Source organism: Phallusia mammillata, chromosome 6 (assembly GCF_965637545.1).
Source record: "Phallusia mammillata chromosome 6, kaPhaMamm4.hap1.1, whole genome shotgun sequence".
In the NCBI taxonomy this organism is placed as follows: Eukaryota; Metazoa; Chordata; class Ascidiacea; order Phlebobranchia; family Ascidiidae; genus Phallusia; species Phallusia mammillata.
Genome location: NC_137257.1, coordinates 15339116 through 15356668, shown reverse-complemented (window position 1 = coordinate 15356668; position 17553 = coordinate 15339116). Strand labels below are relative to the sequence as shown.

At 36.5% G+C, this 17553-nt stretch overlaps 2 protein-coding genes and 1 long non-coding RNA gene across 5 annotated transcripts; 1 reads left to right on the top strand and 2 right to left on the bottom strand.

The window, feature by feature from the left end:
- Position 1: 1 nt before the first annotated feature.
- On the top strand, positions 2-3831 carry LOC145233112 (carnosine N-methyltransferase-like). 2 transcript variants are annotated; one of them, XM_080097773.1, is made up of 7 exons: positions 2-781; positions 1024-1216; positions 1541-1582; positions 1996-2141; positions 2782-2975; positions 3388-3605; positions 3680-3831. In XM_080097773.1, exons 1-7 carry the CDS (start codon positions 690-692, stop codon positions 3785-3787), a joined length of 993 nt encoding a protein of 330 aa, XP_079953899.1. In that variant the 5' UTR covers positions 2-689; the 3' UTR covers positions 3788-3831. The 2 variants fall into 2 exon arrangements, with proteins under 2 accessions (XP_079953899.1, XP_079953898.1); XM_080097772.1 differs by having other exon boundaries at positions 1541-1705.
- A 2160-nt stretch (positions 3832-5991) lies between these two features.
- LOC145233496 (uncharacterized) lies at positions 5992-6827 on the bottom strand. The gene is made up of 2 exons (XR_013861131.1): positions 6581-6827; positions 5992-6371 (listed from the first exon to the last, which is right to left on the bottom strand). It is a non-coding gene; the product is annotated as an uncharacterized LOC145233496 (long non-coding RNA).
- Positions 6828-9211: 2384 nt separating this feature from the next.
- Positions 9212-14157, bottom strand: LOC145234095 (uncharacterized). Of its 2 annotated transcripts, XM_080098873.1 has the most exons (13): positions 13948-14157; positions 13453-13615; positions 12825-12963; positions 12613-12768; positions 12279-12319; positions 12080-12217; positions 11791-11981; positions 11246-11500; positions 10911-11089; positions 10578-10707; positions 10158-10270; positions 9778-9911; positions 9212-9670 (listed from the first exon to the last, which is right to left on the bottom strand). In XM_080098873.1, the coding sequence occupies exons 1-13, from the start codon at positions 14044-14046 to the stop codon at positions 9453-9455; spliced, it is 1956 nt and encodes a 651-aa protein (XP_079954999.1). In that variant the 5' UTR covers positions 14047-14157; the 3' UTR covers positions 9212-9452. The 2 variants fall into 2 exon arrangements, with proteins under 2 accessions (XP_079954999.1, XP_079955000.1); XM_080098874.1 differs by lacking the exon at positions 13948-14157 and having other exon boundaries at positions 13448-13515.
- Positions 14158-17553: the final 3396 nt, after the last annotated feature.

Sequence of the window (17553 nt, the reverse complement as noted above, 5' to 3'; positions counted from 1 at the left end):
TTCTACTTCTTTGTAGACGGTAAAACTGCTGACCGTTTTTGGTATTTTGGTTTGGGGGAGGTTTTGTTATTATATATGGTTACTCCCTGTCCGTGCCTAAAAAGGAAATCTGACATTTTCGAGACGTTTTGCACAGATCCTTGCGCGGAAAACGATGAATCTAAAAAATGCGTAATCGTGGGACAGCCAGTTGGCGGAGTTTCTGTATGTGTATAGTTAAATAGTATCTTATTATAAAATCTCACCCCAAACTAAGTAACACACCAACCATGAGCACCTTTACTCGTTTCAGTTGATAACCTGATGTTTAGAAGTCAGTACAAATGCCAAAGTTATTCGCTATCGCCCTCTTGCTAAAATATACAGTTAGGTGTATTAATTTATATGCATAAAGGAGGTCATAGTGTGTTTCTTGTTCTGGTTGTTCAATGTGGTCTTATGTGTTTTATTAAGATTTCTATGGTTTAATAGTAAAAATTAAAATGCTCATGAAACAAATAAACGGTGCCATCAGCGGTCATAACAGTTTTCAAAGTTACACCAGAAGCCAGGAAAGTGTAACTGTGCTGTTTGGGGTGCTTTATTAATACAATTTATGAGCAACGTCATTAATTTAGGTGCGTAACTGATTCGATGGTTTCTTGAAATTAAAACAAAGCCTCGTTTCAATCAAACACGTGTTTTCCGGTATGGATGCGAATGGGACGTCTTCTAAAGAAGAAGATACACAAGAAGAAGTGTATCATTTCATGCGTGTTTTTAATGCATTTAAAGCATACAGGTGAAAACACACAACAACACTTTCTATCTTTGCATAGCTGATGCTGTTTTCAATACTAAATGCTTGTTTGCAGTGCACTTCTGCATATCATTGAAGATCTTGTTGACTCAATAAAACTTAAGCCATTAATGCCACTAAATTATTATTTTTGACTAAACAAAAGCACATTGATGTTATTAAAACCAACAACATTAAACATCCTAACTTTTGATTAGTTAGCAACATGTGTTATAACAATTTAGAAGGACTGCGCTTCATGCCTTGGATGCCCGAGAGAAGAATTTTGAGGCTATCCTAGAGTCACACAAACTTATGCTACCAAACCACCGGAAAATTTTTGATGACACAAGGTTGTGCATTGATTGTAATGCAGCAGTTATAAAAGAAATCATAAAATCTTGTGGAGATGTTTTTGAAAACAAGCAATACTCTGAGGCAAGTAAACCTAATTCAACTGCTTAGTTTTGTCGCCAAAAAAAGTCAGAGGCACCACCAGAAATGGATAAACTTTTAAGGCGAGATTAAAAAACAAAACTAATATAATCTATAAAATGCTACGTTTGGAAATGAATAATATTAGCCACATTGTCTAAATAGAACACAGCTGTGTGTAAAATGTATATTAGTTGCACCCAGTTGATCAAATCTACAGCACAGAATTACCTGAAGTGAGCTTCAAAAGAATTGATATATGCATCATTTAATTGGAATCGTTCTCTGTGCTCAGTTCCAAACAGAATTTGTGTTTCTACATGCCAGATACAAGAACATGTCTCACATTCTTCATTTGATTCAGACAAGGTAAAGTCTACACTGAAGCAAATAGCTCGTGATTGGTCATCTGATGGTGCAAATGAACGCCTCACGTCATATCAACCAATCATTGAAGAAATAAAAAAGCACATTCCCCTTGTTCATAACAATGTATGTTATTGTTGTTGTTTTTAATCAGTGTTTTGCAACTTTTTTTTCCTGAACCACATCTTTTTTGTCAGTGTAATTTATAAACGCCCCCCTCAACATTGACAAATATCAAAACAATTACATTTTCTGTACAATATCAATGCGATATTTAAAAGGCTAAAATCGCTGGTACCCATGTTGAAAACTAATGTTTAAAATGGAAGAGTTTGATTGTATAAAAATTTTGTAGATGTATTATGTAGTCAGCTAAACATGTAGTTATTCACTTGTCCAACTCTTCGCCTCTGAAGGTGGAAGGTTTCAAAGATGTTACAGTTCTTGTACCAGGTTGTGGCCTGGGAAGACTTGCTTGGGAATTAGCAAAACTTGGTTATATCACACAGGGAAATGAGTTCAGCTTCTATATGCTTTTTACCTCAAGTTTTATCATCAACCAGTAAGTATTTACCATTTATCCACCAATTGGGGTCTACTACGTCTTAATAACATTTAGATTTAAACGTGGCGCAGCTATTTTCAACCTCATGATTATTTAGCACAATTGTGTTGCTATGATTCTTTTAAGCAGCAAAATAAACTCAACTTAACTTAAGTCATACCCCAGGGGTGGGGAACCTGCGTTTAGGCCGTATGCAGCCTTTTGGGTAGTAAGTGCGGCCTCCGATGTCAGATTCTCTTTAAAGACCATTCTCTTCAAAGAAAAAAGAAATATGTGAAAATATTTTTTTTATTCACCTTTATTTCCTTAGATTACTATTTAATTGGTTCTAGACCAGATGTTTCTGCACTAGTTTTTTGTGATGTCTGTGATGTAACAAACGTCTCTTAACATTGCATTCATCTTTGACCGTGCTATTTGGAAAAAATACAAAAGACATGTAAACAAAACTGTTTGGAAACCACTGTTTTAAACCTGAGAAATAGACAATGCGGCCTACACGAGTGTCGACAAAACGCTGGGTGGCCTTTCTGACTCCAAAGGTTCCCCACCCCTGTCAAAACATTTCGTTTGTTTCTATACATTTTTACTGATCATGCCACCTATTTTTTTATGTCAAAGTGTTTTCTTAAATTAGAACACAAGCTGATGGACCTGATGATTTTCATCAGTTTACGATTTATCCCTGGATTGACAAAACCTGCAATAATATCTCGTGGGCTGATGCTTTAAAACGAATAAAATTTCCAGATGTAAATCCTGGATCCCTTCCATTCACAAATAAGTTTACAATGACAGCAGGCGATTTTCTGGAAGTGTACACAACTGAAGGTAGGATGAGTAACATTGCTAACCATCAGTCTTCTTCCAGAAAAGAATTTTGAACAAATTGTTTTCACCTTATAAACTTGTTTTTTAATCATACATGTTTTTTAAAAAAAATCTGTGTTCTGTATTAATAATTGCCACTTTCCCATCTACAGTAACATTTACTGCATAAGTTCTAATGAGTTTTTGTGTGGTAATTAATGTTTAAGACAAACAACACAACTAAGCAAAGATTTGTTGTGCTGCTTGCTTGTGTTGGCAACAAATGTTATTTTCATTTTTGCATGATTAAAACTTGTATTCTTAATTATGGTTATACTGCGATCATGCATTAGGACAGTTTTGCAGCCCTTTTGGGTAGATTTGTTTCCAATACCGGGTCTATTTCAATTCATGTCATTTAATGTGTTTGCAGACACTTGGGATTGTGTTGCAACATGCTATTTTATTGATACTGCACACAATATTGTAACTTATATTGAAAGAATATTCTCAATACTTAAACCTGGTGGTTTTTGGATAAACCTTGGTCCGTTGTTGTACCATTTTTCTGGAATGGCAAAGGAGTCATCAATTGAACTGTCGTATGAGGAAGTCGTTTCAGTTATTAAGCAAGTTGGCTTTAAAATTTTGGTAAGTAATTTTTTTCAAATGACTTTTTTGATTTGTGCCATCTTTGCAATGAAACAAAACATTTTTATATTCAGAAGGAAGATTGGATCAAAGGAACTTATACTAACAACTGCCGATCAATGCTTCAATACGAATATAACTGTGTTTTATTAGTTGCAACTAAACCTATGCAACAGACCTAGCATGAAATCGAATTCAAATAAAAAAAACGAAATTAAGTTTACAAGTACAGTTTGCAAAAAAACGTATAGTGATGAGGTGTCTTTAAACTTTACACATACGCATACCTTTAATGCAGAAAGAAGTTTAAAAAACAGTTTTAAACTTCACACTACTGTTTGTTTGCTTTTAAGGTGCATACCAAAGAAATAGTTCTTTCCAAACACAAGTTTCCACTTAAAAGTGGGTTGCTCGCACACTGCACTGTATACCTATATCCACCTTTTGAAAGACGAAATTCATATTCTGGGCCTACATACCAGGGGCGGCATTACGAACACATCTCGCTAAGTTTAGCGAGCTCGGTATTGACGCACGACCTCGTTAAGTTGAGATGTGGTATTACGAACCCCCGTCTCGCTAAACTCCTCGCTAACTAACGAGGACCTCAGACCACTCGCTAACGCTAAATTGTTGTTGACAAAGTCACACAGTCACGTCGGAAATCAATTGTGGCTACGTATTTTGTTGGTAAAAGTTTGTACAAACGAAGAAAAATCGCAAATGTCGGTTTTAATTTAATTTTAAAATGGCGTTTACTGAATAACTGTATTGGATTGATGCCATCAATTCACGACGATTTACACATTTTCCAGTTAAAATAAGTTACAAAACTTCCGGTAAAAAGTATCTGATGCTGGAAGAACAAGTCCTTATTATATACTTCCGTGTGCGCAATACAGTTTAAGAAATCTAATTTGGGCAAACACAACATTTAAGCTATTGTACTAACCGTCCGTGTGGTAGTGACTCAAAGTTGTTTACACCCTCCATATTTTCTTTCAACACTCTAGCTCAGGGGTGGGCAAACTACAACCCGCGGGCCGCATGCGGCCCGCCAAATGTTAGTAAATTTTAAAGAGAATGTTAGTAACGCTGAATAGTATTATGAGCACAGCCGCAGAGTTTTAAAAAAATACCGGGGGAGCGACTTGCCGATACCTATACCATGTGCAGTATCTGTACCCATACCATACTTACTTTGGAACTAAACACAGATACTTTTTGCGTGCTTTAGCCTGTTGTTTCTGCCATGTTATTTTGCAAATCGTCACTTGACACAATTTCTTGGTTCGATAAAGGTAAATAAAAGTAAAAGCGATTCACGTTTTCAAATACAGCCCACTTTGCTCTGTTGACGCCAAAACTTTGTTCACATTGGATCAAGTTTAGGTCGTTGCAATACTTTGCAAACGGACATTAAACACGGCTTTAGAATCGTTAACACTGACCCGCAAACCACCTAAAAATGGATACTAAAAGCGGCTCGCTTTGTTTAATGTTGGCGCAAGAATTTATCAACAAAAAGTCGTAATGTAGCCTATGTTGCAACAAATGCTTGTTTATTTTGAAACAATGCAATTGTGGCGTTTCAACCAACGTTTGTCCAGTAATTTCAGTGACAACAGACGTATTTGCACATAGCGGATGCTATATTAATATTTGGGCTAAATCGAGGGTGCACAACCTGCGGCCGTACGGCCACATGCGGCCGCGGAGACGAGTTTGTGCGGCTGTGACCATGTATGTTGAAATACACGTGCTGGCGGCGGTGACGTAACTAAAATTATTTTGCCAAATATTTTGATTTTGAAACTGCTAAAAACAGATTTCGTGAGACTATATAAAAAAGATTACCAGCCTAGTAACCATATGTACCAGGCTTTTATCCGCTTATTGTGTGCAAACAATGCGAAAGAACAGGCACCGCAATCGTCACAATACAGATTATGACGTCATAAACAGTTAGCTCAGTTTAGCTTAACTTATGGGTCAAGTAAGAAATTGTATATGATATAAACCTAATTCTTTACACCAGTTATTTAAAAAAAAACAAGCAAGCAAGTGGCGGTCGTTGGTGAAATACTATGCGGCCCCTTGAGATTAAGAACTTTTGAATGCGGCCCTTGCACTGAAAAGTTTGCCCACCCCTGCTCTAGCTATAAGATGCACGTGTCAAGATAGGTTGTTTTTAATGATCACAGTAGTTATTTTGTGTTAAATTTATAACATTGTCATGTATTTTTTTAAATACGTTTTGTAATGTGTCTCAAATCTCTGCCTGCAAACACTGCCATTAAGGAACCTCCACAATAAATGTAATGATCTGCATGACAATATTGCCAGATACTGAAGTGATTCCATTTTAATAACATGAATATTCAAACAGCATGTACTTGTGTTTATTAGAAACAAAAAGTGACAGTGTAGCATTACATGAATAAAATTGAAATGAAAGAATCGAGAAAACAAATAAAACACAAAAACTTTGAACAAATTGACAATTGGTGAGTAATAGACAGAAACACTAATGCACATAATACAAACACCATGTACAGTATTAACACTGAATAAAAATGTAATTGTTAAGTGCCTTAGGCTGATTGTACTGTTTTCAGCTTTACAGCAGTCAAATTTGACCTGTAATTTTGGTCACAATGCTCCAATTTCGACTTATTTTGTGTGTGTCCAGCAAGTCTCTTTCTGCATCATGGTTTTGGTCTGTCTTTTTGTAATGAGGGCACTGGTTCTTATTTTGTTTTAAATCTGTAATTGAAAAATGAATATGTAATATTGGGATGGTTAATTGAAGATGCAAACCATAAAACCTTATAAAATGAGTTGTACAAAACATGTGTTTAGGTATAATAAAGTTGTCATTGTTTCAAACATCAATGAAAATCACCCTAATGTCACCAGTTAGAAATTGTAAATCATTTTATAAAGTGCAAACTTATGTTAATCACAGATCTTACCGTATTGTTATGAAGCTTCAACGTTTTCTTTTCATAAAAATTATACCAAATGATGTTTTGTACTTTTTCTAGGATATGAAACTTCCATTTCAACTGTTGTCCACGTTTCAATAAATTCTTGCAATGTTTCTTGATGTTCTTATGCTACTTTATCAAACAAACAAATTTCAAACTGTCCGTAAATTAGGAATCCAAACATTTTGAGGTTATATTGCAAATTTGCATTAAAAACAGCATAAATGACAGGCGAAAATTGTTCGTCGCAAGGTGTCGCATAGTGCGGCGTGACGATTTTGCTGAGACGTCTTTTTTCTTACGATTTTGACGCATTCTCTCGTATTTGCGTCAGGCTTTAGCGAGGCGTTTGCGAGGACACTTCGTAATACCAAATACATTACCGAGTTCCTCGCTCGTTAACTCCTCGCTAAAGATTTTTTTACCGAGCTCGGTAAGTTAGCGAGCGAGGAAGTGTTCATAATGCCGCCCCTGGTCTTGGCAAACCCTGCCATTTGTGCATGAGATAGCAAGTGATTATTCAAGACACGTCAAGTGATTTAAAAGTTCGTATTTAAGAACTGATGGGATAATTTGAACTATTACACTAGTTAGGCATTTACTTTAATAAACTAGTCCTTAAAATGATAAACTAGGCTTGGTTATAAACGCGCTTGTTTCCGCTTGTATTTTAGGCCTATATTTCACTGATGATGACAAATGTTTTTTGTCGAAACGTCTGCTCAATAAAATGAATACGTTTTATTCCACTTCGCTGGCAATTTGTTATATACTATAGGCTTGGTTAGTTATGTGGTATTTTCTGACACCCTTGTCCCTTACACACAAAAATTTTGCACGTGAAGCCATTAGCCCCGTTGTTCCCAAACTTTTTTCTTTTAAGGCGCATTTTAGAAAAAACAAAAATTATATACAGTTTATGCCGCTATACAGGTCACTCTCGTAGTTAAATAGCCTAGTTGAACATCTCAGAGACGTGGAGCACGTTGGCCTGGTGGTCTAAGCACCTGGTACTGCTACTCTACTTGATTGATTTTAATTTCAATATTTTTTGAGGCACACCTAATGACATTTCGCGGCACACAAGTGTGCCGCGGCGCATATTTTGGGAACCACTGCATTAGCCCATCATTTTGACATGAGCAGTAAATTGGGACGCCCCCAAAGGCGAAACCCCTGGTTTGGTTAACACCTACAAAAGTGACTTCACACTCGAATTATCTGGCATAAGTTAGGAAGGACTTAAACCCCAAAACACATAGACACCACTTTAAAAAAACTGTTCACTTAGTACAGTGGTTCCCAAACTGGGGTCCGCGGTCCTTTAGGGGTCCATGAGGCAATTTTGGGGGGACCGCGAAGCGGTTGAAGTAATTCTACAATCTTATTTGGCGTCAGTTTGTGCCACTAAATAAGATTAAATCAAAGTAGAATTGAGAATCGACTGTCTCCATTGCTAAACAATGGCCTTTATTGAATGACAACTATCAAAAATGCAATTGTTCGCGCACAATCGTAATGTTTTTTGTCCTGTTTGTGATGTCACATGCTGTCTTTGGATGATTGTTATGCGCAATTTTGCATAACTAGCTAAAATCCTGCAATCAACTTTCGTTTTTATGAAATACACATTTAGGCTTAAGGACCGCGAGCCCTCGAATTAATGGCAAAGGGACCGTTTTGAAAAAAATATGAAAAAGTTTGGGAACCACTGACTTAGTAGAAAGTGCTATTTGTGGAAACACAGGGCTTACGGCGTGGGCGTTATGAGTTTTACCAAAAGCTAGGTTATTTCGTTTCTTTAACGATTCGAACCTCGGTAGTTAAAAAGGGAGGTTGAAATTAGTGATGTACCGAATCGGCGAAATTTCGATTTGGCCGAAACCGAATGTGCGGCGGTTTTGCCGAATAAATTCGGCCGAATCATTTACGACGTCACGCGAAGTCGTACCCTATACGCGTTTATTTAACAGGCAAGCAGTTCAGAATGGTTTTGTTTCGTCTTTATATCAGTTCTGTGGTGTTTAACATTGCTTCAAGCATGATTTCCAACCCGACAATGAATTACTGATTTTTGTCTGTAGTGGGAAAAGCGATAATGTGTTAAACAACACAATGATTGACGCAATTTTCGTTGGTACTAAAGCAGAAAAGACACGTTTAACGCTTTAAATGTGTGTTCGTAAAAGATTCCGTTTCGGCCGAATCGCAACAAATTATTCTTATTCGGCCGAAACCGAATCTTTGCAAAAGTGGCCGATTCGGCCGAATAAATTCGGCACACCGAATATTCGGTACATCTCTAGTTGAAATGTGTTTACGCAAACTTGTCTTGTGTCATTTTTTTAATGTAAAGCAGTAGATTAGTTAAGTGCTGTTGCTTATGCTTTTGGAACATTTGACGCCAATTTAGTGGCACATGTGTAAAATATGCAAATAAGTGAATTCGATTATGTGAATAATGCGTTGAAGTGGTTCAAACGATCACCTTAATAATACAATCGATAGGTAAAATTAAAATACCCTTCTTTCGGTGCAATAAAGTAAGCTAATAAGCACCGGATCTCATACCGATAGCTAATTGCTTAAACAAAAACGCGATAGAATATTTCTACATGTAAGGATTTTATTGTTTTTATTTTTAGCTTAATTTTCGCACGCCATAATTTCATTGAGAATCAGAAACATTGAAAAAGGGGTTTACAGAAGCGATTCAATGCGATTTTTCCATGCAGACAGAATTAATTACGTTTCAGCAATTAAGAGGTAAGAAAACGATAAAACACTGTGCCGCTTTATCACATTAGAATAAAATTCCCATTTTAGAAAAAAAATCATGCTTCCTTTTAAGAGTCAATTAGGCTTCGCTCGTGGCGCTTGATGCAGCTGTGGGCGGTCGTAGAACTCCCGAGTCAAAGTCTGATTTCTTGTCATCTGGTGTAACCTGATTTGTTTGTGATTTGGTAACAATCATTCCAATAAGTGCAATAAGCAGCAAAACAACGATGGCGCCCAGCGTTGCACCCACGATTACACCAATGGACGTGCTTGGTCCGGTATTTGACGGAGGAGCTTCTGTAATAAAAATATAACTTCATGGTTCTTCGCGACAACATTAAACTACATTTGGAGAATGTTTGGTAACGGTTCTGGTGTCTTTTTTGTGTAAGGTTTTTTCTTACCTTCTTCAGCAACTCGTACCCAAAATGAATTTGGCATTTCAATAATGTCGGACTCTGTGACATTTGGATCTCTGGTTGGCGAAACCGAGTCAGAATCATCGTAATTGTTTAGCACATCAGTTCGTCCGATTACACTTTCAAAATGAATAAATAATAAGCAAGTTATTTTTTTAGACTGTTAGGTAAAAAAAACAAGAATAAATCACTTTTTATAACTCAACAAGGGAAATATAGGATATTTTGCCATATAAAAACAGGTGTCATCAGTTTCTGTATTGGCTGCGCGAGATTTCTTTTGTACGAAAGTGTTTCAGCTACGCATGTTTTATTAGAAAAAAAATGTTCTACCTAATCTTGTCTCAATTTAAAAAAAATCTTACCTCAAGCTGTCCATGTTTGTTAGTTGTGCGTCATTATTCCTTGAATTTGGACAACTGGTCTGAAGAGCGATGCAATTTTCTGATTCTTCTTTCACACAGATCATTACTTCGCACTAAAATAATAATTGCTTACTACACCATTCACAAATCCATGCTGTCAAGATCGCAAAAAAAGAAAATAATCGACAGCATTAAAAAGACTTTAAAACATATAACGTTTTCTTAAGCAACCAACAAAGAGAGTAATACAAAATAAATGCTGAGACGGTGAATCTACGGCTGACAGATTGCAAAGCCAAACCTGTTTACCACATTTGAGAATGCAAAGAAATAAACAAAGTGTAATATACGACAGTCTTGTCGCACGAGGTTGCACTGTATGTATAAAGCAAATTGTTTCCCATATTTTATAAGGGCAACCTTAATTATGACGTTGGTATTGCTGTCAATGCCTTCAAGGCCGTATTTAAAGCGGAAAGCCTCAATCGAAAAAAAGTTTTTCATGGGGTCTTCTGAATTGTATTTTACCATCGTGGTATCCAACAAACACCTGCAATTTTAGAACGTGTTCAATTTTTTATGTTAAACTCTTTTTTCAAGACAAAAATTAAGAAATTTAAAATACATATCTGATTAATTGTAATGTTATTATAAAAACAAAAAATTGTAAGGTAAAAATGTTAGTTTTGCACACAAGCACCATGTTTTATGGTTGCATAATAATCAAACATCAGAAAAGTCACCAACGTTTACCCGTCTTTGATCATCACCAACGGCGCAATATTGCCGAGGTTCGGATCGGGATAAGCATTGCATGAAACTGTCAAAAGTTCTAAGCCGTCCGTTTGTGGTTTTACTTCAGCGACCATGCCGAAAAATATATCCGAATCCAATTTGAAAACCACAGGGTAGTCGTAGGGGGAGAACGTTCTCTGCAGATAAATACACAGAAAGCGTTAATATCAATATTCCAACGGTGTTTTGCGCGTAAAGTAGGCAACATAAGACTATTATCCATCCTTAAACACAAGTGACCAAGATCTACCAACTGTATGCACCTAAACATGCAAAGAGTCAGGAAAATTTACCTCAAACGTATCATCTTTATAGAAGTCAAAAGTAACGGTGTAATCTCCCATTCCCTCTATAGTGCCAATCTCCACAACGTTGTCCTCAGGGAAAAAAGTCCCGTTCACACTGACATATTTTGGTATTCGACAGGCTAACGGCACGTTGTACCAGAGTCCACGGGTGATTGTGCTGTTGTCGTCAGGTACGTCCTGAGTGGGATCCACCACCCATATTTGCACGGTGTTCTCGTACCGAACTTCCACTGAGTTTTCCTTGAAGTAGGGTATTATTTGATTTGGGGTGTAAAATGTAAAGTTTTCTTATCATTAAGTTGCTACGTTTCAACATTGAAATACATTTTTTTACAAACTCTTTTTTCTTGATTAATATAAACAAACCAAGGATTTTTCTTTTACTTTTTCTTTTACCTATTGCACAAAACTACGGTTTAAAACTTTAAACAATGTTTGGCAAACCAAAAATTATCAATTACCGCATCTTTAGTAAAAAGCTTTGACGCAACCACTTGGATTTTCGGTTTGTTCAAAAAATAACGCTTTACCTTTCTGATGGTGTTGCACTGATCTGCTTGAAAACTAAACGTTGTGAGGGCTCCGCTATCTATAGGACGGCATTCGATAGGAACATCATTAATATTGTCATCCGCATAACCACCTATTCCAATGGCTCCATCTGCTGCGCAGTTCTCCACCGATATGTCGATTGACGAACCACAGGACATCTCAACATTAGCTAAAAATATATTTCTCAAAATTGTTAACACCGTATGGACTGGGTTCATTTGCAGGCCAATCTGAGTTTATAGCCTGTGGTTATAACAATTAACATACGTATGCACGTTTTTTGATCATCTGACAATTCCCAGCAACTTCGATCACACGAACATATCAAGGAAGGTTGGTCAGTCAAACCAACGTTACAAGTATCACTACAGCCAGCGTTGTCTGATCCACAGGTTGGCCCGCCATCTTGTTGCAAAGTAAAAAGAATTTAACAAGTAGATGACAAGGTTTGAAAATAAAAACTTACATTCAACGAGAAGTTTAAAGCAATGTGGTTCCGAGGTGATTCTGAGTAAAAAGGAAAAACGATAACAGAATTTAGACACTTTCGTATCGACTGTAACACCCAAGAGCCATACGAAGAGGCCAAGTGAAAGAACTCGATATTGCTAAATATGTTATGACACATTTATCAAGATATTATGCCTTCAATGTTTTGTTTACCGTTGTTTTTTTTCTTTTCTCACACAAAAAATTCAAGAACGCACACAACCATTTCAAACGACCTAGTTGTGGATTAAACTATTAGTAAGAATCTGAGTTGAGTAGATTGACTATGAAATGTTAAAAAATGTAGTCACCCGTAGTTATCAGTTGCTGTGACGCAGAACAAATATAGCCCTCTGTATTCAGTCAAAGGTGGCAATGTTAAATCACTTTTGTAGTCGCCATTGGACAGACGAACGACTGAAGATCTGTTTACTCCAGGAATGCCCATCACGTTAAACCTCGAAATTCTTCAAAAAAACACAAATTTATTGCAAAGGACTTTAGCAAAAAAAGTGTATCTTACTTAGAAGTAGCCGGTGGTCTTGCCATAAGGATTATTGTGGTTGACGTCAACGAATCCATTGGAAAGATGGTTCCTTTAGCAGGAGTTGGAGGAATCATGAGTGATCTTGTGGGGCAATAGCCAACTGGTGTCTTAGTTACTAAAAGTATCATTTCAAAGATTAAGAACATTCCACGACAAAATAAATTACGGGGTAGAAAGCGAATTTAATTACAGAAATATTCGACCTCACATCAATTAATTGATAAAGCACACGAGACATGTAAGGGAGCGGTATGACTGGCCTATATACGGATGCAAATATTTTAACGCTGTGCAAACGCATACACAAAATGGCAATGGCTATAAAATAAAGACCGAATTTGGTTAAACTTAAAACTGTAAAGTACGTTACAGAACAACCCTAGTTTACTTGATGAGCCTTTAGTGTCGCCTTTTTCATAGAAAAGTTAAGAAATTTTGTGCAGTAAATGGCTGTTGGTACAAAAGCACGTTTCTTCGCTAAATGAATAAAGAAATGGGACAGACTCATTAAGAGCATAATGCGTTTAGGCAGTTTAGCAACAAATTATAATCGACAAACAGCAAAATCAGTGGTATTTTTAATGTGTGGACAAGCTTACGGTACTTTGGATAAGGAATTGAAGCGGGATGTAGCTGAATGCAGCTTGCTCAAAATCGCCGCTGCGAAATCCATTGTCATCTTCTTGTGGTTTGTGATCCTCGACAATAATTGACACTGGAACGGATTCTTCGTATCCCCCACCATTGTACAGAATTTGACAAGGGCGCTACAATAAATTAATGTCTACAGTTTTGGGTAATTCTAAACCAAGTTTTCAACGGCAAATCATTTCACTACATCCCACTTTCTCATAATTTTGGAGTTACTCAAATAAACTTTCCCAAATAGTCCACGACAACCTTATTGGGTTATTAAAAGCAAAAGTACATTCAATGGTTTACAAAAAGTATTTGCCCTTTACATCCAGTTTCAATTTAAGAACAGATATAAACGACGAGTACTGTGATGTTTGTTTGTTTGTTCAATTGAACTAAAAATATCTGCTGATGATAAAAAATAAACGACCAGACACTAAAGTTTTACTTTAGTAGGCATTACTTCGTTTAGCGATATATATGGGTAGTTGTTTCTGACAGAACCCGTTTCCAAAGCAACATTCCCGAATCTGCACGTGACTATATCACCGTCTTCATCCATAGTCGGAATGTTTATCGCTTCCGGGCAGCCGACGTAAAATCTAGTAACATATTTAAAAAATGAGTATACTTGTCTTATGGCAAAACAGGCATATCTTCATCAAATCAAAATCAACCCAACACAAATAATTGGAGGATTGTAAAACGCATACGTTAGAACAATCTATGAATTAATACTTATACGCCATCTTTATATTGTTTGGGAGCTTTGCTAAACAAGCAAGCTAAATCTTTTTGTTTTTGTGCAAAACCATTAAATGACCCGTATAAGAAAATAAATTGGTGTCAATGTTAATTGTTTTTTCTTAAAAATAATATATTTAACCTTATAAGTGTTTATAGTTACATAAAAGTAAAAAGTAGAACTTTAAGTGCCAAATAGTGTGAAATTGACTTGTAAGAATCCACATTTGCAAAAAAATCACCCTTGATTGTAAATACGTATTTTTTCGAAACAATTATGTAATAGCCATGGCTCTCTGAACATATTTAAAACAATTTCAAGTAACTGAACAATACATCAAATTGTCATTGTTGAATCAATTTTAAAACGCGAGGGTATGAAGCGTAAGTTATTTGTTCTGAATACTAACAAAGATTACGTTAGGATTGGAAGTTGTAATGCAACGGGAGATGTATTCGGTTTTCCGATGTCATCACGTACTGTCAGATCAATATCAAATGGAATGCTCCAATCAACCTTGTATCCGTAAATGTTGCTCGCCCAACAGCAATTCTTTTGGCTGAAGAAATCAACAAAAAATATACATGCAACCAGAAATATGCATGCTTGCAGCGATTTGGACATAAAAGCCATACTGCTTTCCGGTAGGTGACGCACTGTCATTTTGGAATATTGGGGTTGGTCTGAGTTTACATCATAATTATAAAATTTAATCCCTCACCCTAAAAAAATTTAATCCCTCATCTCAGTCTTGATGTTAATTAAAATAACTGCGCTCTTGACTTCTTGTGTTAGTAACTTTACCATAGTTGTAATTTGGTGTTTCGCAACGTGAAAGCAGTTATGCTCATTGAAATTGAAGTGCTTAACAAACACGTGGGTCTACCAGTAAACAAATCATATACACAATAAACAAGAGGTGCAAGCGGTCTTACATATATAAAAACGCACCACGTTGTTTAAACAAACACAAACAAGAGCATAATGGTTACGTAAGGAGTGCAGGTGTGTTTGACAATGCATTAACGAAGGCCAGACAAAATAAGACGGCCTTTGACCAAAATACTCTATTTGCCAGTTAAAAAAATATCATTTCTCAACACATTTAAAAATTAATATACCCACTAGAAAGTCTGCGTGTAGGAATCCGTTTTTTCTGTGTAGGCAAATGATTGTGAGATGTACCAATCTTCTGACATGTCAAAGTCCACTTTATTGACATCCAAAAAGTTTACACTTTCATTAAAGGGAACATCCGCTAATGAAACGTAAGTTCCAGGCCACGAGAAGCTGCCATGCTGGAACACTTGTGCGCTATATTGAACCTGTAAATAGTACAAAGATGCCTTTGGAAAACAAAATTTTAGTAAAATTCCTTTCTGAAGCGTTACTAATACGTTTAGAGCAAATTTAGCACTTTCTTTTGGGGTGTTTGAACAAAAAACTGCGTTGGTTGGATTGTTCTGATACAGATACAGAAGGCATGAGCATTTGCCGAAACGTTTGAACAATAAAGCATGTCGCTTTTTACATCTATTTGGGCCGTTATTTTCACCATTAAACTTAAGATATTGAAGGCTCTTAAGAAATGAAATCCAGCAACATACTGCAGAAGCACTATTGGCATTACTAATGAGGTTAAAAGTAAAAAAACACAAAAGAAAGCATTCTCTAAACTGCTGGTATATTGAGTTTTATTTACTCTTAAAGCAAGAACGATTATTGCCAAAAGCTTTTTTCTGCCACTTTTTTGCTAACAATGCCCAAGAACCGGCAAAGAAATAATTTTATTTCAACATATGCTCGGTTTTGGCCAATGCAACTGCAAGGAACCTCGCTGTGCATAAAATATAATGGGTCGCTTGGATTACTTGAATCGCTTGGTGGACCTAAATATCATATCGCTTGGTGCAGCTTTATATCGCTAGGTGCACATTTATGTCACTTAAAGTATATTTTTGTCGCCGGGTGTATGTTTATGTTGCTCGGCGCAACTTTATCTAGCGATATAAAGGTGTATCAAGCGATATTAAAGTTATATTAAGGTGTGCACATTTAGATAACTTGTAGCACCGATATACAGATGCTTCAACTTATCTAAATGTGCACCAAGCGATATTAAGGTGCCCCGAGTGGTGATAATCATGCACGACGCGATCCTGCATATTTTAGATGTACCCTTGCTGTTCATGCTAAAAATTGAAAGACCTCCTGCCAGAACTGCAAAACCCACCTTGAAATTTTGGTTGTATTCATAAACCTTCCATGATGCAGTGGCTCCCAGCATGTGGTTGCATTCAGCAACAGTATACAATACAGTTGATATTAGAAAGCGTAATGCAGTCTTGGGGGCAGCCATTGTAAGTCTGGTATTTTTTATGTCATAAAAGTTTGAAAGTTTATCAAACATAAACTGACAAGTTCGTTGTCACTGAATTGTTTATAAACTGACTGAACTGCTAATGTTTTGCTCCCTGTGGATTGGATATAAAATACAACTTTACTTATTTGCTACATGCTGAACACTGTACAACATTATTAAATGCATGCTGGCCTTTTACACCAGTTTTTTTTTGCTCCAACTTGTGCTAAAATCAATTTGTGCCCGACGCCATAGTGCATTAGCGTACAGGTTGCGTACCCCGTTGCCATGGTTGTTATTTGTCTTCAATTTGCAGCATTGTTTGATGCCACTTCACCTTCGTGGGGGTTTGTATGCTTTTCTTAATGCAGCACAGAATCGAGGGTCAAAAGTCAAGTGTTTACTTTATTTGGGTTCGCAATCATATCACGTGCATGTCACAAAACGCCGAAAAACGTTCGGTGCAATACACACTTTTTAAGGATGCTGCAACTACTAACCAATGGCAATTTACTTCAGCAACTATTCTGGTCCTTAGAAATTGTGTTAACTGTATGGTCGCAAAGGCAACAAGTTTATATAATTTTTTCTCGATTTAAGCCTACGACAAAGTGGGCAAACTAGCCACTTGCTTCATTTCTTTTAAATTTAAATGACTAAATTATGTAGCTCCAATCTAATTATTTAGGCCGAAAAAATGTAACCAGTTTTACCACAGTCTAATTCATTTTCATAGGGTTCAAACTCAAGTCGTTTCTTTTGATCTACACATTACCTAACATCAATGGGTGTTTGAAATAATAATGGAGAAATGTACGATTTGTTACTTCACTTGCTCTGTTCGCTTTCGACATTTAGGCGAAATATGTACCTTCGGAAAGCAGAAGATGTTTAACAAAACGTTTATGCTGTTGCAGGAGGGATTAATAAATTTTTGAGGGTGGTTGAATACCTGTAAAGTG